The 22,554-nt window shown below is 38.5% G+C and overlaps 1 protein-coding gene across 1 annotated transcript in view; it reads right to left on the reverse strand.

Moving 5' to 3' along the window:
• Window positions 1-18,421, reverse strand: part of RNF2 (ring finger protein 2) — a 33,064-nt gene extending 14,643 nt beyond the window's left edge. Inside the window, exons 1-3 of the mRNA XM_020984401.2 lie at window positions 18,174-18,421; window positions 4,888-4,976; window positions 3,873-4,033 (exon numbers count right to left, since the gene is read on the reverse strand). Coding sequence (XP_020840060.1) covers window positions 3,873-4,033; window positions 4,888-4,974 — 248 coding nt within the window. The 5' untranslated portion in view covers window positions 4,975-4,976; window positions 18,174-18,421. The remainder of the gene's footprint in view (window positions 1-3,872; window positions 4,034-4,887; window positions 4,977-18,173) is intronic.
• Between the last annotated feature and the right edge of the window lie 4,133 nt (window positions 18,422-22,554).

Genomic DNA, 22,554 nt, shown 5'->3' on the forward strand with positions numbered 1-22,554 from the left:
TCTTCCACAGCTCCTCACTCTTGTTAAGAAACTAAAGTAATTCTTATCCCTTTACTGTTAAACTGTGGGCTAGGCAGAGATGCAGTGACCTGATTCCCTGTTACTTATCTCTCCTCCCTCCATTTGCTTAATTAACTATGCTATTGTTCCCTCTTACAAAAGATACTGATTCACTTACAAAGGATAAGGATATTTATTTCATGGGGTATTCATTCAACTCTCCCTTTCCTTCCCTAGGTTCCTTCATTTCCCCTTAAATCTTCAGTCCTTTAATTTTTTTTGTCCTGATAATAGCTCTGTTCTTTGCTTTACCTCACAAACTGATTTTTTAAAAAACAAAAGCTCATAAATATTAATAAGTTTAATTAATTTTACCTTTTTTCTATTTGTTGTTTGGGATGTTTGTAAGAGGAAAACATTTGTTTGTCTCTTTTTCAACAAATGCCTCAAACACTTCTCTTCTGTTGAAAGTCTTTTTCTAAAACGACTGTTCCATTTCAGAGTGGAGTAAGAAATAAGTGGGGGTAACTAGGTGGTGCAGTGGATAAAGTGCCAGGCCTAGAGATAGAAGACTCATCTTCCTGACTGAAATCTGGTCTGAGATACTTACTAGCTGTGTGACCTTGGGCAAGTCATTTAACCCTCTTTGCTTCAGTTCCTCATCTGTAAAATGAACTGGAGAAGCAAATGGCAAACCACTCCAGTATCTTTGCCAGGAAAACCCCAAATGGGGTCAGGAAGAGTAGGACACACCTGCAAAGACTGACCAACAAATGCCTCAAACACTTCTGTTCTGCTGAAAGTCTTTTTTTTTTTTTAATTATGGGGCTCGCATTTAGGTCAGTTTATGGCCCTTCGTTTTTTAGAATACTATTCCTCTATTTTTTTTCTACTTCCTATGACTACAGAATAATCTTGAGTTATTTAAAATGCCTTTCCTTTTATTTAAAGGTCTTTCTCCTAACTGCTTGACCCCTGTTCTATTAGACTTAAGATGCTTAAATTATTCTTTATATCTTGTCTTTTAGATCACTTACACTGCCTTACAGAGAATGAATATTCTTTTAATATTGTTGCCTTTGGTTTCTCCAGCAAAATATTCTTCCACTTCAGCATTTTCCTGTTCCACACATATTATTTTCTCTCAAGAGACTCTACTTAGGAGAAATTCTATCATGACTTCATTCTTTCCCACTCTGTTGCTGGTGGTTTTTAATTCAACACTGAGAGGCCCAATTTTTTAAATAATTGGCTGGATTTCAGACTGCAGCAGTAGTACTCAATGAAGGTGAAGATAGGTTGGGCCCAGCTTGTAAATAGTTTTAAAAGTTAAACAGATTAATTTATATTTCAATCTTAAAAGTAGTAGTGAGCCACTTGAGTTTATGGAATAGAGAAGTGATAATAGTCAAATATTTACTTAAGGAAAATCATTTTGGCAGTAGAGCCCAAAATGGATTGCAGTGGGGAGAGACTTAAGGCAGAGAGACAAATTAGCACATGATTGTGATAATCCAAGATGTGACAGGAAACTAAGGCCATGAACTATAAGGCAGTAGCTATAAGCAGGGCAAGAAGTTGAATGTGAGAATGTTGTGGATGTGGAAACAAGGATTTGGCAAATGTTTGGATGGATAAAGTGCAGAAGAGGGATTCAACAGTTTCACTGAAATTGTTAAAATGGGAGACTGGGAGATGGCAGCACCTTAACAGAGATTGGCAAGTTTGGTGGAAAAATAAGTTCTATTCTGGACACATTGCGCTTGAGATGTTGTGAGATCAGGTCTGAAATAAGCAACTGATGATATAGGAACACAGCTCTAGGGGAGATTGGATCAGGTGGGTCTGGGAGTTATCTACATAGGTAGGTAAGGTTACCAAGAGATAAGACCAAAAAGAGAAGAGAGTCTAAGACAGAGCCTTGGGGAACACCCACAAGAAGCGATCATCATAGTAGGAAAGCAAACTTGAAAATTCATAGAGGAGAGGGTATACAAGAAGAGAGAGTGGTCAACAGTATCAAATGCAGCAGACAGATCCAGAAGTACTAAGATCTCTTCTCATTAAATCTGCCAATGAAAGGCTCACTAGTAACTTCAGCAAGAGCAATTTCAGTTGAGTGATGATGTCAGAAAAGAGACTGCAAAGGGTTGAGGAGTGAGGAGAGAAGCAGAGGCAACAGGTATAGATAGCTTTGTGGTCCTGGCCAGGAAAGGGACCACCTCAACCTTAGTGGTAGAGACCATGGGAAGAGGGGGGTGTGGAGGGTAGAGTGCAGAATGACGTTAAGGGGTCTTTTTGAGATGAAGAAGCTCACATCAAATGGCCTCAATTTTCTCTGTAAAGTGAGAGGAAAGGTCCTCATCTGAGAAGAGGGAGGGAAGGCTTAAAGAGAAAAAAGCAGTTCTGGAATAGCTTTTGAGGGAAATGAAACAGAGAATCAAATGGTGGAATAAATGGATTCCTTTGCTGCAGTGAAGGCTGAGTTAAGTTGGATAGCATGAATTACTAATTTCTTCAGCAATTTCCCAAACAGTCACTTACTCTTTCTTTCCTATGAATGATCAGAAAAGGTGTCTTCTACTTCTCGTTGGATGGGGTTAGAGAAGGTTCAAACTGTGGGGAAAGTGGGCAGGGATTTCTCACAGCCATTCACTGAATCACAAGCCTAAGAATTTTTACTTACTACAGACTGGGCTGGGAGATGGGGGACACTAAGTGGGAGTGCTAAATGTTTGTTTGCAAATGTTATTTGATAAGATTTTACTCTGTTCAGTGTTTGCATTCTCTTATGAAGATTCAGCTTCAGGTTCTCATGTCTCTGGTACATAACTCCTTTCTCTGAGTTTTTTGGGTTGCTAATAGCAACCATTCTGCCCTTTTGCTGGTCTACCCCCAAAACAAAGACTTTAAAAACTGCACCAACTCTTACTAATAAAAATCTACAGAACTCTCCATGATTTTATATGTCATTATGAACAAATTATGCTTACTAGATACAATGTTAGAAATTTTTTAAGAATTTAGCTCATAATTAATTTTCCCATACTGCTACACAAAGCACAAGAAACATACTCATGTCTGGATTTATTTAAAACCTGTTATCAGCTCTTGTCTTAAAATAGTATATACTGGTATACACCATGCTCCATAGGGATATGATTTTAAACCACCTAAAGACTAGAAAAAAAATATGGCTTGCTTTCTTCTCAACCTTCCCAAGAAACATGAATCTTATATATACAGTCTCCTAAGATCAGAATCAACTCTTAATATTTATTTTTAATATTTTTCTCATTTCAAGATCCATAAAGTTACTGATTTATTACAAACATGCCCAGAAAACATGTTTCTTTCTAGTTCTAAAAAGAACAATTCTTCTTGTATACTGTATATATGAAAATTGCAATTTCATTAACTCTTTGGGCACCAGAATACTTTCTTTTCTTTCTTTCTTTCTTTTTTTTTGGCTTTTAGGTGAGGCAATCACTGTTAAGTGACTTGCCTAGGGTCACATAGCTAGTAAGTGTCAAGCGTCTGAGGCCAAATTTGAACTCAGGTCCTCCTGACTCCACGACTGGAGCTCTATCCTCTGCGCCACCTAGCTGCCCCACACCAGAATACTTTCTAATAGTTAAAGGGCTTTCTAATTCCCATGCAACAATGTCCTAACACAACTTAAGAGCCTAAAAAATATTTCAGCATACCCCTCTCTTTTTAAAATTTTGAATAACATTTTTTTCAAAAACATACAAAAACAATTTTTAACATTCCTTTTTTTTAAATTTTTAGTTACAAATTCTCTCCTCCCTCCCTCCCCTACCAACTCCCTGAGACGGCATGCAATTTGATGTAAATTATATACAACATACCCACTTCTGAGGGCTGTGATGATACAGTCTGCACAGAAACGATGTAAACACTCTTTTGTGGTCATAGTATTCTTCAACATATCCAAACAGATTGGGCACATTAATTCACTATGTAGACTTCTAGGTGATACCACAATTTCCAGGCCATCAGTTATTGCTTCCTATAGATTAAAAAAAAAAAAGAAGCCACTTGAGTGAAATGCTCGTATTTCTTTCTTTGTAAATCCCTATAATTACTGATTTCTGTAAATATGTGAAAGACAACTAAATGGGAGGCAGTAAAATATAGCAGAAAGAGCACTGAGCTGGAAGCTATAAGACTACTTATAAGCCTAAGTTCACAGTGATGGCTCTCCTACTAATTAGGCTTCAGTTCTCTCCTATGCAAAATGAGGTAATTGGACTAGATAAGATCCTTTCCAGTTTTAAACATCTATCATCTGAACAAGGGGTTCACAACCATACCACAGGCCACTGAAATATCTAAATCCTCTGTTACAAACTACTTTGCCTTATACAACCTCGACCCAGAAGCTCAAGGAACAGGAGACAGTTAAGACAGGAGAAAAAGGGTACAAAGAAGAGGAGGAGGAGAGTCATCTTAAGTTCAATGGTTTTAGGGCTTTCAGTAATAAAAGTTTTGCATACTGATAAGACATATGCCTGGTACACTGGGAAACAGTGATAAAATGATACATCCCATAAAGGCATGCTCTACCTAACATCATTAACCCTACAAAAAAAAAATTACTAGGTAAAATGGCATTACAAGGGACACTTGGCTCAGAGTACCACTGACCATCTTATTCTGCATTATCAATGATCAAAACGCTTTAGTTATCAGGATACGGCAAAATGCCAGTGGTCAAGTCAACAAAATGTAGGCTTATTTTAGGTTTTTAAATGTTAAAAATAGTAAATATGTAGATATCTCTGTAAACTAAGTCATGTCTTATAAGTGCACAAATTTATCTCTCAATGTTTCAAATTAAAATTTTATCTTGTTTTACATTACCTGAGGTGTTCGCTGTAATTCATATAAACTTAGTTCCCATGTTTTGCTTAAAGGTTGAGTTCCATTTGTCTGTACAGCCTGAGACATTGCTGAAAATAAAATGAGAAGAGCAAAAGTTTAATTTTTTGAGCAGATAAAAATGCCAAAAAGTATTTTTGAATATAGGTAACTGAAGGCAAAAGATAATCCTTTTTAAAAAAATCAACTTTATAAAAGTTCTTTAAAGTTCCAATAACAAGTGGTTTAAAAAGTTCATTAAATGTCAGAATTCAAATTTTACCTAAGAAATATTTAGTATACTCCAAAAATTAGAGAACGGTTTCTTCACACTGAAAAAAGGGAAAGGACTGAGGGTGGGAAAGACATTAAAAAAATCATTCAGAAACTTTTGTTTGTTAATAAGAAATTATAAATGATCTTAAAAGCCAAAGTTGCTCCTTTTCTCTTCAAATGTGATGATCAGCAGATTTTGTATTTCTTAGATAATTCTCTAATAATGGTTAAAAACATTTCTCTAAGTCAATTTAAAAAATGATATATAAATATATGTATACCACTTTAACATAGCCCTTCATTACCATAATAAAAATGTTAAATGTATAGTCATATTCCATACATAAAATGGTTCTTATACTTTTAGTTGGTTGTTTGTTTTTTTAGATATTCCCAGAAGGGGGAAAAACCTCTTGAAGACAGAAAGTAATTTTATTAAGCAAAATGAAAGAAAGCTAAGAGTATGACAAAAGAAGACAAATACCATCATTTAACTTTAGCTATTAAATGCATATATACATATAAATTTTGATATGGTGTCATTTAATCTCAATCCATGGTCATCATTTCTATTGTTCACACACCAGTTTCAAATTTCACGGCCCTAGTTACTCATATAAATCTGCAATCCATTTTTCTTTAGTAAAGAATAAGACAGCAATTTTTAAATCATTTTGTACTTGGATAAAAAGATAAATCCTTTACTCATTCAAAATTTTTTATCAGAAGGAAAAAATTTCAATAAGCTATTCTCCATATATAAATGATAAGTGAATATGTAGCAAATAAAAATCAGGAGATAATGAACAATTTGCAATGAAAAAGCAGTACATATGAATAGAGCTAACTGGTGAGAAGAGTTATGGTGATTGACTGTATTTTGATTTACTGTCACAATCTGCCAAGTAAGCTGCAAAAATATGCTCTGTCAAGAGAAAAATTATGACACTAGAGAAGAATTTTCTTTATGAGACAAGAATTTTACTTGATCATTTTCAATTCATTTAATAAAATGATATTACCAATTAATCAATCCAGAAACATTTAAGTATTTACTATGCATGAGGCACTATTCTAAATGCTGGGGATACAAAGAAAAAAGCAAAAATAGTCCCTGACCTCAAGGAGCTTGAATTCTAATGCAGGAGACAATATGCAGACAAATAAGCACATACGCTATACATGGAGAGTAGATAACAAAGAAACATTGTGGAAAGGCCTCCTGCAAAAAATAAGAGCTGTTAAGATCCCCAATTGAAATGGTAGAGTAGAAAACAGAACTTAAGAAGGTGCACCAGCAGCAAAAGAGACTGAGAAGGAAAAGTAAGACAGGTGAGAGAATCAGGAGAGAAAAATGTCACACACACAACACACACACACACACACACACACACACAGAGATGAGAGAAAAGAACACCAAGGAGAAGAGGATGACTGACAGTGTCAAAGACAGTAGAGAAGTCACGGGGAATGAAAGGTGATATAAAGCCCCTGGATTTGGTATTCAAGAATTATTGGTAACTTTGGAGAGAGCACTTTCAGTCGAATGATGAAGTTAGAAGCCAGACTACAGAGTTAGGAAGAGAGAGAAGAAAGGAAATAGAAGCATCTATTATAGATAACCTTTTCAAGGAGTTTTGTCATGAAAAGGAGGAGAGATCCAGGATGATATTAGGAATGGATGAATCGAGTGAGGATTTTCTGAGGATGAGTGAGACATGGGTATGTTTGTAAACACTAGGGAAGCAAACCCTAGATAGGGAGACACAAAGTTAGTGAAATAGTTGGGATGAGAGATGGGGCAAACTGCAGGAGAAGATGAGACAGGATTACTTCTGCACATAGAGGGGTTTGCCTTGGCAAGGAAAAGGGCCATCTACAACCTACCATTTCAAAACACACCTACCCTTCAAGGCATATATTCCCATTCTTTCTCTCTAGCCAAAAGTTTTACTTACTGTTTTTAAATACATTAACTCGTACATTAACTTGCATATATGGCATAGCTGTTTATAGCCCATATTATTTAGTCTTGAATTCCTAGTAAAACACTTTACCACCTTTCACGAAAAGTCTGGAATTTCCTAAAAGTAGAACTCAGTATTCTTATTTCACTCAAAAATATGAGACACACACTGTGTACAAAGTTTATTTCAATTATATTAAGTTATGGGGCAGGTAAGTGGCACAGTGGGTAAAGCACTGGGCTTAGAGTCAGTAAGACATGAGTTCAAATCCAGCCTCAGACACTTCCTAGCTGTGTGACCCTGGACAAGTCAGTTAACCCTGTTTGCCTCAGTTTCCTCATCTGTAAAATGACATGAAGAAGGAAGTGGCAAACCATTCCCATATCTTTGCCAAGAAAACCCCAAATGGGGTCATGAAGAGTTGGATATGACTGAAATGACTAAACAACAAAATTAAGTTATATAACTTCAATGTTTAGGATCATAAAATCCTACCTACATTTATAGCTGGAAGGGGAAATGATCCAATCCCAGCCCCATTTTACAAATAAGAAACTGTGACTTGACTTGCTCAAGGTAACAAAAAGTAACCTAGTTCCTCTGACCAGCAATATATTTTAAAATAATTAGGTTTTACTTGATTCCTCTGGTCTTGTATATTTAAAACTCTGAGATCACAGCCTCATTAACTTAATGTATTACCACATTTATGCAGCAGAAAGAAGACTGGACTTAGAAGACTTGGGTTTATGTCCAGATTTTAGTTCTGTGCCCCTAGTCAAGTAACAACCTTTTTCAGGCTAAGCTCCTTATTTGTAAAATGAGGTTCATACCTGCCCGAACTCCAGAGGATTGTTATAAGGATCCAAATGAACTAATGGAGATAGGAGTACTTTATTAACTAAATATACCAGACCTCAAAGTGGTTATATTCTACCGGAGACGAATTCAACAGATAGAGATAAGTCAATGCACAGTAATATAATGTGGAAGAGAACACCAACGTACGAAACGGCACATGAGAAAGTATATCCCAAGGCATTATTGAGGACGGGGGTGGAGGGATTCAGGAACTCTAAGGAAAGGCAGGGGGCAAGAACTGGGCAAGTCTGGCTGAAATAAAGAATGTGTGAAGGAAGAATTATGTGAAATAAAGCTAAGAAGTTAAGCCACAGCCAGATATTCATGGGTTTTAAATGCCAAACTTAAGAGTTTGTACTTTATCCTAGAGGCCCCAAGGTCACCCCACTGCATCCAGGGGCATCTTCAGCTGTCCTGATCTGTATCTGGCCCCTGGATCCAGATGGCTCCAGAGGAGACAGTGAGGCTTGGTGACTTTGTAAGCCCTCCCTCACTGAAATCCAATGTCATGGTATTCTTCAAGAATGAAAGACAAACAACAATAGGGAACCATTAAAGGTTCTTGAACAGGGAAAAGACATAGGCTTTAGGAAGATTCTTTTGAAAGCTACATGGAAGATACATCAAAGAAAGGAGAGACAAAGGCAGAAGTCCAATTATATGTAGGGGTCCTATACTTTTATTTAATCTTCCTCTTACCTGCAACTTGACTAGAAAGTTAGTCTTTAGCAATTATCTACTTGCCTCAATTAAACTGAGTGTGACTAAACTAAAGTTTAGCCTTCCTGACACTGTCTTTATAAAGTCTTGCCACTCCTTTAAAGCATTTGTCTTCAGTTACCTAAATTTAATTTCATTTCTTGTATGTGTTCTTTTTAACTGACTTTGCCAACGATGTCACCATTCAATGACACCAGATTCTTTAAATATCAATCCCTTTTCTTCCTGAACAGAGATGATGACACCACAATTTTTTGAGAAACTCTAACACAAACCATCTAGTCAGATGCAACCATTGATTTATTTCATGGACTCAACTATGCCGGGAATTCTTAACTTGGAGTCTGAGGCTAGATTTCAGGAGATCTATGAACTTGGTTGGGGGGAAAACTACTTCATTATTGTTACTAATCTCTAACTGAAATTTAGCATTTTTTTCAATTATTTAAAAATAGTATTCTGAAAAATGGTCCATAGGCTTTGCCAGACTGACAAATGTGTCCATACACAAAAAAAGTTAACACTTGAAAGTTTATTAAGCACTATGTTATCTCTAGAGAAACATACTATGTGTTGGGGGTGATCATATGAGTTTAGCTAAAACATGGACCCATTTCATCACTTCTGCTAATAGACTCTAGAAAGAGCAAGCCTTAGAACTGGGCTCCAAACTCAAATACAAATAACTAGCTTTATAATTAAATAGCTAATAATAATAGCATTTGCATAGCACTTTGATGCTTGCAGAGCACATATGTTTATAGACACACATACATATCTATGTATAGATGTAATATCATTTGAGCCAAACCATTATTATTATCTCTATTTTACAGAAAAAGAAACTGAGGCTGAGTTAAGTTACCCCAGGTCACAGAGCTCCCAAATGACTGAGTTAAGCCTCCAGTCTTTCTGTCCACTGCACCTTAGCTATGTCCTCCTCTTCAAACTTGGGCTGCAAATCTGGAGTCAAGAAGACTCAGGTTCAAATCCTGCTTTTGTCACTTACTAACTATATGACCGCAGACAAGTTAGTTATTTATTTTTTTGTGTCTCAATATATTTGTAAAATGAAGTGGTTAGAAATTCAATGGCTTCTAAGATCCCTTCTAGCTCTAATCTACGAACATGTATTATGTGCCTTCCCCTCAGTCCCCTTTCCCGTCCCCAGCCTGACTCCCTCCTCCATATAAACTTCTTAAGGGCAGGGAATTTTCACTTTTATATTTTTATCTCCAGTGGCTAGTCTGGGACATGTTCTATAGTGGGCAATTAATCAGTGACAAGTTGATTATAATTTGGGCTCTCAAAGGAAACTGAAAAAGAATAATAGGCTATAATAAGAATAAATGAATAGGTGTACATGAAGTATAATATTCCATTCAATAAGCACTTTTGTATAGTTTACGTATTCCTACAATTTCAAATTTATAAATTTCTACATTGCATAACATAAGCCCAAGGATAATAAGGCTCCATGTCTACTGCCCTTGAACAAGCATCACAGGGCCTGAATCCTAGCTCTGCTGCTTAATTTCTGTAAGACTTAGGGCAAGTCATTTCACCTCTCTAGGTCTCAGTTTCTACACAGGTAAAATGGATGAATGGCAATAGATGATTTCTAAAAGGTCCCTTCCAGCTCAAAATCAAATGACCCAATGTAGCTTATCTTGCTTCCACTCTACATCCTTCTGTCTTAGTACAGTACTGCTCTCCTTTCCTTCTGGTCAGCAAAAAGTAAGTACAGTTAGAGAAAGGCTTTGAGCTGAGGCAGAGATTGAGAGAGAAAAGACAAATAGCAGCAATGAGCTGAACTCCAAGTATGCCTACCAACTGCAACAGTCATGTAGCCAAAGCCAAGTTTGATCCTCACAACTAAGCACTCTCAGCACAGTAAAGTGTGAGTCCAAACCACTTCTGGTTTCAGTAATGTCTTAAGTAGGTAGGCAGTAGTAGCCAAGAGAAAAGCAGGAGTCCCAGCCATTCTGAAAAGCAGCTGGGACCTACTAGGTCTATACCCTAAAAAGATCAAAGAAAAAGCAAATGGTCCAATATACAAAAATATCTATAGCACCTCTTTTTGTGCCAAAAAAACGGAAAACTAAAGAGGTGCCCATCATTTGGAGGGTAGCTGAATAAATTAACATTTATAGATGTATGATGAAGGCAACAGTTTCAGAGAAAACTGGTCAGACTTGTATGAACTGTTGTAAAGCAAAGTGAGCACAATCAGGAGAGCATTTTATTCAATAACACTATAAAGACAAAACAACTTTAAAACACTTGAGAACTCTGATCAATGTGATGACTAATAACAATTCTAGCATTTATGATGAAACATGCTACCTACCTCCTGACAGGTAAGTAATATACTCAGTGTGCAGACATTTTTTGGACATGGCCCGCACAGGGATTTTGTTTTGCTTAACTTTGCATACGTTACAAGGATTTGGGGTTTGTTTGGTTTTTTTTTTCAATTACACAAAATTACACTAATTTCTGTTTTATATTAATTCCTGGTATAGGAAGTCACCTGCTAAACCAGCAAAAAAAGTTTGTCTTGCCTAGGAGGCAAAGTAGAAGAGAACTATAGGCCAACAGATCTATCAGGAGCCTTAAGAACATCTAGAGATCATCATCATTTTGTCTCAAAAGGAAACTGACACCCTAAGCAGTTAAGTGATTTTTTTTAGGGTCACACAACTGGGTATTAGTAGATCTAAAAGTAACAGCCCAACACTTCTGGCTCCCAGTCTTGTACTTTTGCCCCCAGCCCACGTAGCCCACTCTTACAACAAAATATCTTCATCCATTATTTCTTAGGCATTATTACAATGAATGTTACACATCTGTGAGCAACATCAAAACATCTCAACTTAGATTATCATTTAAATATCTAATTAGGTAGCAGAAATTTTAACTGACAACTTCCTCATTTTCCACTGTATCTTAGGAGACGTATGATAGCACAAAATAACCCCTGGTGCATGGAAATACTTGATTCAAACTAATCAGGGTCACATAATAGTGGGTGAACCTTGGCAGAATTTGTTAAAAAAACAAAAACAAAACACAAAACTGTTTCAACTTGGTAGGATGCTAATAACTAATTGACATCTCTATTTGGCCATAGATAGCCTATATTCCAACAGAGAGCTCCAAGCATACAATTCAAAATAAACTGAATTGACAAGCTGTCTATAGTTTGCCTAACAGAAATATTAGCTTGTCAAAAATGGTTAAGACTCATGAAGTGAACAATTACTGAAATGAGCTACATAGGTAAGTCACTGCTAACTTAAACTGACAAATGAAATTTGCTTTTGAACTAGTGTTAACATAAATGCAAATAATTTATCACTTAAACAAAATAAATGTTAACATTAAGAATAAGGTCATTTGCCCATAATACCCACAAAAATTCTCATACTTAGCAGCCACCACCAGCAGTACATAAAAGTAACACATACTGCTCTTGTACAGAAGCAGGGAGCAAACTTTCTCAGAGGACCACAAGGTTGTTCACTATTTTCACTGTGGAAAAGACCAATTAAAACTTCAGGTTTCTTCAAAATTTTAGCTAAGTACTTTTAAGATCAGAGATGAATTCCCTAAACTCTGTCAAGTATCAAAAATAATCTTCATCTTGTTGTTAATTCAAATCAACAAGCATTAAGTGCCTGCTACAAGTACTGCACCATGGTAGACAAGGGCATAGAAAGTTTAGATAAGATTGTCTTTGCTTTTGTGGAACTTATAAGTCAAAAGAAGGACGACACATAGACCATTAACTATAATACAAAACACTAACTACTACTTAGGAGATGAGCATGTAAAATGCCATGTGAAATCCAGCAGGGAAAGACCCCAAAGATCATTATATTAAGGGGTGGGATGTGGGGGCCCTAAAAAAACTAGCTTTTGGGTTAGATTTTCACACATAAAGATTCAATATAATGGCCTAGGACCTATGTATATAATTTACTGTAAGTCATGTATCTTTAGTGACTTTTCAGATATAAGCAAAAACAAAAATGAAATAAAACTAAACCAAACCACGATTAAGTTATTTCTGATTAAAATATCAAATAACCTGTTTCCCCACCTTATTTATTTCCCTCCCACTTGCGACAGCTTGTGGCACAGTGGACCAGAAGCAATGGGTCTGCAGTCAAAGAAGACCAGAATTCAAATAGACCCTTAAGACACTTACTATGTGACCCTGGGCAAATCACTTAACCTCACATTTCCTCAACTGAAAAATGAGAATGATCAAAGGATTGTTGTGAGGATCAAATGGGATATTTGTAAACTCACTTAACACAGTGCCTAGCAGATAGTAGGTACATTATAAATGCTTATTCCCCTTGAATTTGCAAACTAAAATTGAGGCTTTCAGTAACAAGCTGTTGCATAGCACCCACATTAAAGGAAATATGGGGCAGGGTCCTAAATTCCAAATGAGATAAGTTTAAGGTGAGAAGAGAAACAGAATAAGACAAGTCAATCTTAAAAAAGTAATTTTATCTAAGGGGAAAGAAGGCTTAATGGGAAGAAAGTACTGTTGATCTTTTATTAACCATGGATGCAAACTCTTCCACCGCCCCCCCCTTCTAATTTAAAAGAGCAGCTTGTTTTATTTAGGACCTACAGACCAGCCATCTGAATTTGGCTTCTTGAAAAGAATGTTCAGGTTTGGCTTAAAAAGCACTCTGTTACAGTAAACAATAGTGGTTTCTCTTGAAAAAAGGAGACTATCACTCAGCAACACACTGAAGGACAATATAGTTGAGTCTTAGATTTGAACATTCTGCATCAAACTTTTACAGGAGACAAACTTTTGTTTTTCCTCTAAGTGAAATGAATAGGTAGCACTACTTTACTCTAATGTTAGCAATTATAATATCACCAGACAAAAGATGTATATACAACAGTTTGAAATATGTCTACTGATTATAAGGAAAATCCTAATTGCTTCTAAAAAACAGGCTCGAGTCATGATTATTCTAATCTTTTCTAGGGAAACTAGGCAGGGCATGGGACTAAAAATTTAAATGCTACAAAACCTTTTTTATTGCATGCCATCTATTTATGGAAATAGTACTCTTCCTCTACTCCACCAGTCCCACCCCCCCAAAAAAAATTTGATCATATTAAGTGGAAGAAAAAAAAACCACCCACACTTTCATAAAAAGGCACTGAACGGGAAACGTAGTTTTAATTATAGGTCTCTGCTAACAACTTAGCAGGTAAAAATTTAGTTCCTGAATCCCACAATTTTAGACAATAATGCTACAATTATTTTAATTTATTTTTATTTGAGGCATACATTTTATATTTTTACATGAATATAAAGATTATTTTTACAATGAACATAAAGTTTTAGAAAAATTAATGGCCTTCCACACTGAAATATCACTTCAAGAGTTTCTGAATAATCACATCCTACATGAGGCTTGAATGGGTTACACAGACAAGTAAAGTCATTTTTAAAAATACATTTGCTCCTTCTACCCACCTACCATATTTTCCTTTCCCTTCAACTTCTATATCAAAGCGCTACCTATTCTGCCTATTTTGTTTGTTCACTTTGTTTAAATACATTTTTTAAACTGTTAAATCTGCCTTCTCAATAATTTCACTGTTGAAAGGTACAGGACAGTCATGAAGAGGTAAGAACTAAACGAAAATGTCCAAATTTATAATCTACTCCCAAAAGAGACCAGCTTTCTGATATTTCTCTCACTATTTGAACTCTGGTTTTAAATGTCCTTATGATAATGAAGACGTAGGAAATCTATACCTTTCAATGGCATAAAGCTCTCTTCTATATTATTGTTGCCATCACTCTACAGATTCAACTATGTAAATAAGTTTCCTTAACAGAATTTGGGGGAGGGAAGAAATAATGAAAACAAAGCTACCATTAACAAAAAGTGATAAAAATCAATTTAACCACAAGTCATAAAAATTTCAGGAACAGAGTACACTACCTACTAATAAAAAATTTTCCATATTTTAAATTAAAAACAAACACAAATGGCAAACTTTAACCCAGACAGAAAAAAGCACTGGAGTTTCCAAAATTCTCTTTGCAAGATTAAGGTCCTTTAGATACTTGACATAGTGAGAAACCTGCATTAGGGGTTCAAAGGAGAAGGGGGAAGAGATGGGGTGGGGGAGGGGAGCTCTGCTCTAGAACAAGATTTGCTGTAACCAAATTCCACCTTACAGCAAACCTTGTTCTAGGGCAAATATGTCAACTAGCAGTTGGGACAGCATGCAGTCTGAAAGGAAAAAAAAGGCACGAGTATACAAGTTCAACCAGATTAAAATGCTATTGGGAAATGTTTAACAAAATAAAAACATGGCATAGAAAATGTTAATTTGTGGTTTTCTAAGTCATTATGCGATCCACAGGAATCTGTTCCTATTTGAGTTTGACAAATGTTCTTGAGCAGTTCCACTGGCATAGAGGTGCTCACCTTTAAAACCTTAAGTATTAATGTCTCATATTAAATCAATATTCGGAAAACCAGTAACCTGTAATTGAGAAACAAGTTTACTGCAAATAATGGCAATACCCCTAAAGTTCATGCTTTTCTATTTAGAGAAGGCAATGAATTGCTTTGTATTTTGCCTTCCACAAAGTTGTGGATCAGAAAAGAAAGAGCAAAGATGCAGATAAATGACTAACATTTGGTATTTAAAAAAAGTGATTAATCTGAAAAGTAAAGAAAAATGCAGTATGAATTGCACAAGTTTTACAGAACTGGAAGCTATTTCAAGGTTGTATAATAATTTTTAAGTGTTGGTAGAGAGGCAAGGATTTTCTTTAAATATCAAAAGGAATCACTGGTCTGGTAGAATGAGTAATGGACCAAAAAACCCCAGGGCATTATTCCTAGCTCTTACATAATAAATGAATAACTAATAATAATTGAATAAACTTATTCATGATGAGAAGCTTCAATCACCTAATCATCTGTAAAATCAATTCTCACCCAATTCCTCCAGGGTGTGAGGGATAGAGCACTGGACTTGGGAGTAGGGAAGATCTGGGATTGAAAACTTGCTTTGCAACTGCTTGAAACTAGTTGTGTAACCACTCACTATATGACCACTGTGTGGGCAAGTTACTTAACTTCTCTGGGCCTTAGTTGCCTCATCTGTAAAATGGAGCTAATAAATACTATTTAATGGTCAAAGGATTGTTTTGAGGCTCAAGTGAGATAATACATGGAACTAGATGGTGCAGTGGGATAAAGCACTGGAGTTGGAGTCAGGTCCATGTGGGTCAAAATGTGGCTTCAGACACTTACCAGCTGTGTGACCATAGGCAAGTCATTTAACCTGTCTGCCTCAGTTTCCTCATCTGTAAAATGAGGAAAACAACAGCACCTACTTCCCAGTGTTGCAAGGATCACATGAGATATTCGTAAAGTAGTTTGCAAATTTATTAATGCATCCTAAATACTTTGGAAAAAATTAAAGCACTATAAAAACGTCAGCTATTATTTATTCTGGCAATCCTGGCAACAAGAAATATCTCTAAGTACAATAAACTCATTCAACAAAGAGGCCGAAATCATTTTACTATCTCAAATCCAATTATCAAACAAATCAACAAGTACTTATAAAATGACTGGTGATATAAAGAACAAGATATTCTGGAAACTCAAGAAATGTTTAAGGCACAATGCCAAAAAGGTATATGATTGAGTGCCATAATTAATGTTATAGGAATTCAGAATAAATCAATATGGGTAGCTGCTTAGCAACTTGGCTTGCCTTCCAAACCAAAATTATCTTGAAACTTTACCAAAAATAAATTGGATTATGAAAACACTACATGATGTCTGACCCATCTATCTTTGCCCTAGAATTTTCAGTTCACAGCTTAGAAAACCAAGCTTTAATTTTGCCTTGCTACCATAGCCAGAAAGCTGGAAGGGACATTTGAGGTTATCTACCTCTCATTTTATGGTGGAGGAAACTGAGGACACTGACCCAGAAAGATTAAATAGTTTGCCAAAAAACTGGAATTCCCAATCAGGTCTTGTAACTTCCAAACTGAGCTCCACATTATAAAAAGGCAGTTAGTCAAGGGGTGGGAGGGAGAAGAGTGTAACTTAATGCAAGAGTATACGGGGCCTTGACTGTGAATTCAAGTCTATTCCTTCCATGACAAATAAATATGATCAAAATTTTTAAAAATGGAACTGAACAATCAAAATCTGAAAACGGTAGACATCTAAATCTAGTCACCTCTAAATTTATACAATTTTCTCACAAAGGGCCTTACAGAGAAAAGGTACAGTCTGGCTTCAGTGGGTTGAGACAAGTTTTGTAGATTCATTCAGTTCTAACAGTACCTGAAAAAATACTTTCAGCATGAAAAGAGAAATTTGACAACCTCAAAGCCGTTACACCAGCGCCACCAACCTAAAGCCCAAGGCTAGTCTCCGGGGGACGGAGGGGGGTCCCAGAAATCAAGACCTTCCCCCCTTTCCACACACGATCCTTCCCTCTATGGGAAGGGCAGGAAAGACACCCGAGATGAGGAAAAGAACGTCTCCCCAGCTTACAAAATCACCCCGATGTTTGAGGCACAAGCACCCCACAGCCTTCCACCCTCCCCACCCCCCCCAGCACCCCGACTCGGCCGCACAGTCCAGGGGCTGCTACTAGCACAAAGAACATCACCTCCAACTCCGCCGTGCACAGAAACACAAGCTCCCCTCGGCAGCGCGGGGGGCGGGAAGGAGCCACACGCCCCCTCCAGCTGTGTCTCCCGGGCAAGAACCTCGGGGGGCTGCCTGGTGGAGTGTGCAAGGGGCGTGGGAGCAGAACCGGCCCCCCCGCCCCCCCGTCATTGCCTTGTGGAGATGGGCGCTGAAGGGGGAGGAAAAGGAAAAGAGGAAGGAAGGAGGAGGAGGGAAGAAAGGGGGAGAGGAAGAGTACAAGGAGGGGGAGGGGGAAAAGAGGGGAAAGAGGGAAAAAGCGGGGAGGGGAAAGGGGGGGGGGAAAGGGGGGAGGAGAAAGAAGGGGGGAGGTAAAACGAGAGAGGAAGGGAGAAGACGGGGAGAGCAGAGAAAAGAAAAGAGGGGAAGGGAGGGGGCGGGAAGAGGAAAGTGGGGAGAAGGAAAAGGAGAGAAAAGGGGGAAAGAGGGAGGAAAGGAAGAAAGACGAGGGAAAGTGGCGGGGAGGGGGTGCACCCCGTCTCTCCAAGGACCTGGGCCCCCCCAAAATGTTCCTCGCCCCCAGCTCTCTCCACACACGCCACCCCCACCCCCAAGTCGAAAGAGACGCCGGAACAATGAGCAATCCCCGCCGCCGGCGCCGGCGCTCCCCAGCCCAGCCGGAGCAGGAGCTGGAGCCGGCCCGGGCGCAGGGGACCGCGGGGGCGACGGCGCCAGCTCCCCGCCCCCCCGCGGCCCTGGGCCTGCCCCCGCCCTCACTCACCGGCGCCCGCCCCGAGCCTCCGCGGGCTCCGCTCGTCGCAGCAGCCGGAGGGAGACACAGGGCGACCGAGGGCCCCAGCCGCCGCCGGCAGCGCCGCCGCACAATATGGCGAGGCGAGGCTTCCGCAATGGAGCTCGGGAAATCCAACAGGGGCCGCTCAATATTCATGAGAGACCGAGCCCGAGCCGGCTCCGGCAGGGGCTGGACGCGGGGCGGGAGGGAGGCTAAGGCTGGGGGAGGGGGGCGGCGCCGGCGCCGGCGGGGGGAGAGACACCTGGAGGCTCCGAGCCGCCCCCCTCGCTGCCGCCCCGCCCCCCGCCCCGCCCCCTCCTGCCCGCGGAGCCCCCTCCCCCAGGCCCCTCCCCACCACAGATGATGAAATCAGGACGTCACCGCCCTGACATCATCATTCTCCACCACCCCAAGGTGCTAGAGGTGTCACTTTATCAGGACCGAAATCACCGCCCCCACCTTACCCCCGAGCCCCGCTTTGGAACAGGTGTGTCAAGCTGCATCTGTCCGGAGGGCTCAGAGTCCTGGAACCAAGATAGATGGCAGCTGTTTGATTCTTCCCACCTCTCCTCATGGATTCATAGCATAGATGTCCTAACTTTTAGGGCAGCAAAGACTTTCTCCTCTCCAGACGTGTAAGGAGTTGACTTCTTGCTTGGTATGGCCTTTTGCCCACTCCCACCCCACCCCTTTCCCTTTGACCCAATAGATGCTCAGCTGCACTCCCAAGAAAAACCCAGGAATGTGTGCCAAAAGGCACCCATCCCCCAGAGGGTCATGACCTTCAGTCTAAGAAATGTCTAAAATTGCCAACTATTAACCTAATTAATATTATGGGATTTGGTACCAGACCACGTGGTTTTGAATCTTGATTCTGTAGTAACGTGTATGACCTTGGATGAATCAATTAGCCTCTCTGGCTGTCAGTTTCTTCATTTATAAAATAAGATGAATTGGAAAAAAATTAAAGTGTTCTCTTAAACCCTTAATACTTACTTTGATGCCACCTATCCTAACACTTTCCAGAGACCATTATCTGATCCTGAAGATAAATTCTCCTTAGTGCCTACCTAGCTCTGTACTTCGTACAAACATACTCCAGTGGCTCTCCATGTCATCTTTGGATGTATTCCCTTCAAGTGATGCACATGGAAATCTGTCCATGCTTATTCACTCTATGTGACATCCACACTGTTTACATGTTTACAGGACTTATGATTTCATCTGTGTAGTTCCACCTATAAGACACTTGATAAATGTTGCGTTTAATTAAAATATTCAACTTCTCAGTTTACAACTAAGATAAATGTATTTAAAAGCTTCTAATATAGCTGCCTAAACCTAAAGTCTTTGTTATGTATACAAAGCCCTCAGTCAATAAATATTTGAGCACATACTGTGGGCAAAGTACCTGCTATGTGTACCAAAGGGAATGCAAAGGAATAAAATTCAAACCCTTATCTCATGAAAGTTAAAATTAAGTTGGGGATATAAGATTTATGCACATTGATAAAAATAATTAGCAGTGCCAGATAGCAAATAAGCTCAGAGTTATTGATGTGGCTATAAATGAAATATAAACGATGTGCTTTATTACAGCTTTAGACTGAGCAGTTTGGTATAGTGGAGAGTGTACTGGAGTTAATAAGCCTAGGTTCTAAACTGTGCTCAGGCACTAATTATCTAATACGAGGTAGCTCACTTTTATTCTCTGGGACAAAAGAGGGATCTTCTATAAAATAAAAGAGTTGGACTAGATGATCTCAGATCCCAATGGGCAGCCAACAGGAAGAAGCTTCAAGAATCCCTTTCCTCCTCTGTCCTAGTCCCCACTGCCTGATTCCAACAAACACTGCATGCTCCCTCTTAGCAAGATAGTAACTTTCCTTTACCTCCCTTCCTCCACCAGGCAACTCAGAATCTTTGCTTCAGCTGGGACCACTAAGCCTTCTCTTATGGATTGAGGACATAGCCGCTCATACCACTGGATGAGTAAGAAGTCACCAACTATGAAGATGGTGGACCACTGGGCCTTATTCTAAACACCCTGCTGCAACAGCCTTCAGACCTCAGACATCGCTACGTGACCTACATATTAACCTGTGTGGTCTCATATTGACCTTCCACTATGTGTTGTCTCCCCTAATTAGTATCTGAGCTCCTTGAGAACAGGGACTGTCTTGTTTTCCTATTTGTATCCCAGCACTTAGCACAGTGTACAGTACCTAGTAAATGCTTAGTAGATGCTTTTTTGTTAATTCATTCATTCATTCCTAAGATTCTTTCCTACTTTATGAGTCTATGATCTCTATTAATGGTACTAACAAAAAGTTCTTATGGGAGTTCTGAAGGAGGCGGGGTAATTTCTAGCTAGGATAGTCAGGGAAGGCGTCCAGGAAGAAGTGGAATTTGAGTTGGATTTTTCAAGCTTGATTAAGCTTTGGATGAAGTGCAGCATGACCTAGGAGACAGGAAGAGTGGGGTTGAAGTCTTGCCTCTGAAACATACTAGCTGTGATCAAGTCCATCAAACTCAAGGGACTTGCTAAGGGTTACAGGATACAGACAAGATTCTCATCAGTGGAAAGACCCATGAAATCACAGATAAGAACCAAAAGAAAAAAAAAACAATCCAGCAACTTTGGGGAGAAGTTAAGTATTATAGATACAAAAGCAATCCAATATATGCTTGAAAGCCTTAATAAAAGATGTCTGAGTCAAAATACTCAGTTCATTTCAGTGACTTGCAAATTTCCATCTGGTAAATTTATAAGGGGTTTAAATTCTCTCACCTTACAAATTCCTCAAGATCAATGAACTCTTTAACCAAGAAAGATCAGAGCTAATGGGAATTTTTTGACTCCTCCACTCTGACCACAGTGTACCTTCCTGACAAAAACTGTGAGTGCAAGATACATTTCCTGTGCAACGACTAAACTGAAGCCATCTCCTTTTACAATCCTACAGGTAGGTGTATGCACTTACCAGTCAAATCAAAGGGAAACAGCACACTCTTAATTAAGACTCTTTTTCACTATAGTTAAAATGTTTGTGAAACTCATGATCTGTGGTGAGATGCTTAAGCAGTTCAATTGATGCTAAGGAAAGCAATGATTTGTGGAAACCACAGGAACTCCAAGTTAAATATAGTGTTTATAGGAACTTCATAGGACAATCATGGAGAAAATGGAAAAGTCATGGTACAGGTTTTTGTGTGTTTTGTATTAAATTTGCTAACAAGGAAGAAAAGATCATATGACCTTTGGTTAGGTATGTTGTAGAGAGCATTTTTGTTCAAATATGGGTCATATTAGGCTGAAGTCCCCCTCCACTCTGTGACTGTAAATGATAACCAGTTAACCTTAATTTAAACCCTTATCCAAAAAGGTCACCTTTGAAGCAGTTCTCACCTAGCCCTGCCATACATCCCAAATTCCATTCTTTTAATATTGGCTCAATATTAGAGTGGAAATAGGAAAGTCATCTTTTCAAAAATATATTATTTCTTTGAATGCTAGAATTCTTACTAGCTATTATCAATCAACTACAAACAAAATTGGCTTCTAAGTCTCTTACCATTTTGTTTTAATTACATACTAAAAATTTACAGCATCTATAATCAGTGTGCCAAGGTGACATGATCTAATATTTCACCATTGTTAGTTTCTTAATATAGCTATTATCAGTTATTAACCTGTGACAACTAGTTTTTTTTTCCCCCTACTAGGGGCATGCAAGCATGTTAAAAATCTATTTGAAAGTGGGAAAGCAAATAGTAAGTTGATAGCATTTAGTATCTACTTAATATTCTATAGTTCTGTATAGGTAAGCTCTATCTTCAAGGTACTAAGCAATAATGTGATTTAAGTTGGTATTTCCAGTCAATCAGTCAATAAACTTTTATTAAGCACCTACTAAAAAGAGGCAAAAGATAGTCCCTGCAGTCATTACAATGCAGGGGACAACAAGCAAACAAATTTGTAGAAACAAGCTTTATCCAAGATTAATGGAAAGTAATTAAGAGAATTGGAAGACACCAGAATTCAGAGAGGTTGGGAAAGGTTTCCTGTAGAAGATCTTAAAGAAGTGTACCTCTTTTAGGTCACTGCTCTTTTCTGGCTTCACAAATTAGAAACACTAGGGACTCAGCTTTTCAGGGTTAAACAGTAGACAAAGTACAAACTGCATTTTCTTCCCACTCTCTGAACTAAGGATCTGGGGTTATAATCAAGATATTATAGAGAAATGCCACTTTGAAAAACTAGAACTAGGACTAAAGAAATGACAAACCAGTTAGTCAATAAACAAAGCACCTACCATGTGCCAGGTACTGTGCTAAATGCTAGAAATCCAAAAAAAAGCAAAAGACA

The sequence above is a fragment of the Phascolarctos cinereus genome, unplaced genomic scaffold, assembly GCF_003287225.1.
Source record: "Phascolarctos cinereus isolate Bilbo 61053 unplaced genomic scaffold, phaCin_HiC Scaffold_5;HRSCAF=322, whole genome shotgun sequence".
Taxonomy (NCBI): Eukaryota; Metazoa; Chordata; class Mammalia; order Diprotodontia; family Phascolarctidae; genus Phascolarctos; species Phascolarctos cinereus.